This window comes from Phocoena phocoena, chromosome 1 (genome assembly GCF_963924675.1).
Source record: "Phocoena phocoena chromosome 1, mPhoPho1.1, whole genome shotgun sequence".
Classification (NCBI taxonomy): domain Eukaryota; kingdom Metazoa; phylum Chordata; class Mammalia; order Artiodactyla; family Phocoenidae; genus Phocoena; species Phocoena phocoena.
In genome coordinates this window covers 121,166,812-121,172,811 of record NC_089219.1, presented here as the reverse complement: position 1 = coordinate 121,172,811, position 6,000 = coordinate 121,166,812, and the positions used below count along the sequence as shown (strand labels likewise).

Sequence of the window (6,000 nt, the reverse complement as noted above, 5' to 3'; positions counted from 1 at the left end):
AGATCTAAGGGCCACTCTCGTTTAGTTTTCCAAAGCTGAGGATGGCCTCTCACACTTGGTCAATCTTGTGTTTATGAAAGGGCTCTGTTCTCTCTTGGCCCCTATCCCCACCACCTTTCCCAGATCAAATACCAAGTGCATTGGATAGATAGAAGCCGCAGTGAGAAAATGCATTTTAATAAAACCCCATTGATTTTGGGGGCTGCAAGTAAAGAAAAGGCACCTAAAGAGTCCCACCCCCCCCCCCACTCCCCCGCCCGGCCACTTCCCCCTCCCCTGTCCTGACCTACTCTGGGGCGGTCACACATGGATTGTCTTCCCAGATAATAGATTGTGCCACCATCGGTGGGGACCTCTGGGGACCAGCCGGAAGGTGGAAGAGTCGCACGCAGCAGCCCAGCCCCGACTTAATCAAACTAGCAACAGGATCTCCAGCGGCAGCGCGGCGGTGGCAGTGTGGCAGTGGCGGCAGCGGCGGCGGCATTATGCGTGATTACTGACAGGCACCAGCTGCTGCCGCCACCGCCGGCTCAACGCACGATGTGGACTCTCAGATCGAGAGGCAGATTCCTGACTAATCCCAGAGGGCTGGCCCAGCCCGAGCTGCCCGGGCTGGTAGGAAGCGATGACCACTCTTGCTAGCCCAAGTTGAAGGGAGCCCGGCTGCGCTCGGGAGCCGGGAGAGGCCGAGCGATTGAGCAGACGCGCCCGGGAGGATTATGAACTGAAGAGTCAACATGTACGGAAATTATTCTCACTTCATGAAGTTTCCCACAGGCTTCGGAGGTGAGTATTTCACATGGCTTCACCGCGGGGACCGTCTGGAGAGACGGAGCGGAGATGGGGAGATCCGGATAACTGGATTAGGATTGAATTAGGAGAGCATATATGTTTATAGGCATATATAGTGTGTTTCCGTGTGAGTGTGTGAGTGTGTGTGTGTGCATGAGAGAGGGACAGGGGCCGGGAGAGGGAGGGAGCGAGAGAGGGGGAGAGAATGGTCCGTAGGTGAGGATCTGTTTGTACATCAGAATGAGTGAACGGATGGGAGGATATGGGGATATTCTAAGGAGAGCCTCAACCCACATGCTTGGGAATATTTCTGAGACAAAGGTAGACTAAGTGCATTGTTATAACCCGGTGTGTTTGCGTGGGTGTGAAGAGTGGAAAAGGTAGGGGAAATTACTAGGAGGTACCTATTATCCAACTTGCCATGCGGAAAAAAAAAATGTGACTAAAAAGGTTTTGCCTATATTAAGGGTCCCTGGGATACTTCATAACAAGGGACTGATTGTTTTATTTAAAAGCAGATTTCCTTAGAATTGCATTTTTAAAAAAAGAAAACATAGCACTTTAATTTGCCACCCCGTTTTTCTTCCTCTGTTTTCTCCCCTTTTGATTTGCTAATAGCCTCTTGACCCCTCCCCTGCCGCTGTCCCCAATTCCATTTCCAGGGTCACTGCCATCAGTCGGAATCTGGGAGTTGGTGGAGGGGCTGGGTGGTCCAGGTCCTCATAGCAGAAAACGGGCGAGCTGGAGCTCCAAGTTGCCAAGCCAGGCAACGCAGCTGGGCGGCACTTCCCAGGGGCTGCCTTCACACCCAGGCACTTTGGTCCCAAGGCTCCTTCCATTCGGTGACAGAAGCAGCACAGTCACCCAGCTTTGGATACATGGAACCAACAGCTGACCAACTGGCCTCTCACTTGGCAGCTGGTGGCGTATAGTTCGGGTTCTTGGGAGCCAAAGGGGAGAGCTTTTGCCCCGCGGACGCTGGCAGGCAAGACAAAGCAGAAACTCTTGTCAGGTCTTGAGAACTGAAAAGTCCCTGCTCTCCCCACCTCCTGTGGGTCATAGGCCATTCATCTGAAGGCTTGGGGGCAAAGCTCGCCTACCCCTCTGGGCAGTCCCCTCTACGAGGTGTGGTGGGACATGGCCAGTGGATGGGGTCCCTGTCCTGGAGTCATTAAGCCAGGGGGTTTGCTGATTCATTTGGGGTACATTGGGTGGTTTTGTGGGCCAAGCATGGAGTTAGGCGCTGGTAATACAGATGTGCATGAGATGTAGTCTCTACTATTTGGACCGGGCAAGCTTGTTATTACCGAGACAGATTGTAATACTGCATAGCATGTGCCCTATCTGTTGCAGGAAGAGGTTGCCACTTGGACACAGCGGGTGGGGGGCCATGGACACACATCCTGGAGGTGGGAATGCTGAAGCTCTTGGGGCCAGTCTTGTGACATGACCCGTTGAGAGTGGTGGCCAAGGCTGTGACCTGGACATCTGATCTCCAGTTTACAGTTGGGTCCTGGGCGTGAAAAGCCTTTTCAGCTCCCATCTTGGTCCCATTCACAGCCGAGAAGTACTTTTTCCTTTTCCCTCTGAGTTCAGTTGTCTGAAGAACATGCTTATTCATGAAATTCTTGGGACCCCTGAGGTCTGTGAGGTTATGGCTTCATGACTGCCAAGGAGACCCTCTGCGACAGTTGGGGTGAACAAAAGGATTGAAGGTGGACAGACGTAGGGAGAGAAAGTCTGGAGAAAGAAGATCTAGTCCAGAATTCGCTGGGGGCTGCTGGCTGGAATCTTGGGACGGTAGCCTCCTAAGGGACCTCAAAGAGCATCTTAGCCCTCTTATATTATAGATGTGTAAACTGAGGCCTCAATAAAGGCAGGAATAGTTTAAGGTTATGTGGAGTTGAGGGGGAGAGCCCTTCTGGAAAAGCCCCTCACACACACACACAGAAAGAGAGAGAGAGAGAGAGAGAGAACTGAGTTTGGTTTCCAGGTTTTCACTTACTAGCTGTGTGACCTTAGGCAAGTTATTGAACCTCTCTAAGCCTCGTCTCTAAAACGGAGTTTAATATCCCATCCTCAGATCATGGATGTGAGCATTAAACGTGCAAATGCTTGAAAAATCAGCTATAGAGTGTTGTCTGTATATGTGGTATTTAGTAAAAGTTAATATTTTCATCCCCTCCATTTTGTTCAAGTACTAAAATGCAAATTAATCTAAAAATCAAACATTACTGTAGAATAATGAATTAGGAATCTGGGGAAATAAAATTGAATCCATGAAGACCCACATACGTTGCTGGTTTAAATTTTCATAATTGTGAGAGCTCTGGTATTTAGTGTAATTAGGTTTCAGATAAAAGGAAACACAATTGGCTGGACCATGGAAGAAGTAGGCTGATATAACATGAGGGGTGGGAGGAGAAAGGATAATCTAGGCTGTTGAAACATCTCCCCCTGATGCTTCTTTTCCTCCTCATTCCTGAGGGAGGAGAACAATTATTTTCTATAGTTCTGCTGAGGTTTTCCATTTTGTTTGCTTTTGCCAGCTAAGAGGTGGAAACACTGAGCAAAGGACAGGGACCCTTGAAAACGGAGGTCTTCATGAGAACTTGCAGCGGTGAGGGAGGGAGGGAAGGAAGGAGGAGGACCCACCCATAGGCACTGGGGAAACCTGAGGATGAGAGCAGAAATTACCTGCAGCCTCTCACCACCTTTGCCCAAACGCAGCGCGTTGTGCCACACATATTAAGTGATCTAGTGTATAACCCCTGCCCTTTTACATATTAGCAAATGGAACCACAGAGGGCTCCTGGGATTTGTGAGGAGCTCTAGGGAAGCAATGTCACCCTTGGGAAATAACACCTGAGGTTTGCATCTGGGCTGTGCTTACCAGATATCAGGCCTTCCCCCCATCCGTGAACAAGACACTGGTCGAAGTGGCCACAGAGTGGGGACTAGTTGGGTTGCAGCAGCCCCACCAGCGTGCCCACTCTCCCAACTCTGGGCCCTGCCATGTGATGAGGTGAGAGCCCTTTTCTTCTCCTTTTCTGCCAAGTCCTGGCTTTGCCAGCTGCCCAGTAAGAGATTTGTTTGCCTGGATGAGACAGTTGCTGCCTCTAAGAAGATGGCAAAACAAAGCCTGTAATCCCCCCCGTCCAATTGTGCGGTAATCCTCAGGGTGAGAAGGAGATCAGGGGAGAGGGAACTTCTCTTGTTTCATTTAACAAGCACGCAGTAGCACTTACTAAGTGCCAGCTACCACTGTAAACACTTCACTAGTATTATCTTATTTAATCCTCATGACAACACAGTGAGTAGGTACTATTACTAATAGTATCACATTCCTTTTATCAGCGAGGAAACTGAGGCATTTCAAGGTGCAGTAACTTCTTTTAAGGTCCCATAGCTGGAAAATGGCACAGCCAAGGCTTTGAATGCAGGGAGTCTGGCTCCAGAGTCCAGGACGTGCTGAGTTGCCTCTCACGGCTTCTGTGGGCCACAGACTTGCTGCAGGAAGCTAAGGCCGCAGTGCCCGCCTTGAGGGGGTGAAGAGCCCTAAGCCAGCCACGGTACTGCCCAATGGTTGCAGACACAGTAGCCTGGCATTGAGGAATAAAGCGCAGGATAGGTTAGCGGTCACTCAAGAGCAATGGTGGCCTCTGGACAATTAACTGCTGGCTTCTTCTGGGGGCCCTACTGATTTGCAAGAGTCCTGCCCTACAGGCTCTGATCATCTGTGCAGAATACTCCCCTTCTCACCTAAGAATAGCTATAGAGGAGGGGTTGAGTTGGAGGTGCGTGCGTGTGTGTGTGTGTGTGTGTGTGTGTGTGTGTGTGTGTGTGTGTGTATGGAGGGCAATATGAGGATGTGGGAGGAGGGTGTGTATGTGTGTGCGCGCGCCAGAACATGTTTTTCCCCTCCAACAAATGTGTGGGTGGCTAATAGGGACCTACCATGGATGTAAGTGGTTAGGGTTTATGTAGGAAGGAATAACTGTTTACGAGATTTAGGAAGGAACATATTCAGTATAAACTATCTTCTGAAACATTTACAATCTTACCAAGAGATAGAGAGCTGAATAGCAGCTGGGGGAAGAAATTAAGCAAAGGGTAATCAAACTTCTCCACCTCTTCCTTCCCTTCATTATGTAGCTTCTGTATCTGCAGAGAATTTAGCCACCAGAGTTGGGTGGCTGGGATGCCAGGGCTCCCAGAGGAAGCTGCTATTTTCTCCCCTTATTTGAAAGTAGAAAACACAGAGGCCCAGGGAATCTAAGAAGTGAATGTTCTAGAATGCCTGGGTTTGGGTGGCTTTCATGAGATTGACCCAGGTCTTGGTTCAGTGATTTTCTCAAAAGAGTGAAAATAATAGCTGACGTTTATTAGACACCTTGCATGTGCCATGCCCTCTTCCAAGGGCATTACATGCACCGTCTCATTTAATATTCTCAAGGACCCTAGGAGGTAAGGTACCATTATTATCCCTGTCCCCATTTTTACTGACAGAAACGTCGAGCCACAAGGAAGTTGGGTAACCTGCCCAAGATCACCCAGCTGGTAAGGAGTGGACCCAGGATCCAAATCCGGGCAGATGTCAGGAGTGTTGCGCTTAACCCTACACTGTGCATACCTCTGGCTGCTTGCTGGGGAAGGCAGAGGGGGTGCGAAGGGTGGAGAGGAGGTGGAGGGGGGCGGGTGTGTGGAGTCCCAGATCCACCCCAAATGGGTGAATTATGTGTAAGAACAACAAGTAACATATTCAGTTCTTACTCTGTGCTCTTCACAACTTATTTAGGGATCATAATGTTTTTTCTTGAATATGCATACTTGCAGCAGATGAATAAAATGACAGGGGTGGGGGCAGGGGACTGAGCCCTCAAAGGTGCTAATAAGACAAAGGTCAAAAAAATTTCCAGGGCTTCCCTGGTGGCGCAGTGGTTGAGGGTCCGCCTGCCGATGCAGGGGACACGGGTTCGTGCCCTGGTCCGGGAAGATCCCACATGCCGCGGAGCGGCTGGCCCGTGAGCCATGGCCGCCGAGCCTGCGCGTCCGGAGCCTGTGCAATTTCCAGGTGAACCTCACTTGATTTTAATCATGGAACTTGATTTTGTATTCTAGGGCGGAGGTTGGCAAACTTCTCTACAGGGCCAGATAGTAAACATTTTAGTCTTGGCTGGCTATAGTGTCTTCCACAACTGCTCAGAT

The 6,000-nt window shown here is 49.9% G+C and overlaps 1 protein-coding gene across 1 annotated transcript in view; it reads left to right on the top strand.

The window, feature by feature from the left end:
* Nucleotides 1–450: 450 nt before the first annotated feature.
* The window catches only part of RXRG (retinoid X receptor gamma), a 44,846-nt gene continuing 39,296 nt past the window's right edge, over nt 451–6,000 (top strand). Inside the window, exon 1 of the mRNA XM_065893642.1 lies at nt 451–786. Within this exon, the coding sequence (XP_065749714.1) occupies nt 738–786 (49 nt within the window). The 5' untranslated portion in view covers nt 451–737. The remainder of the gene's footprint in view (nt 787–6,000) is intronic.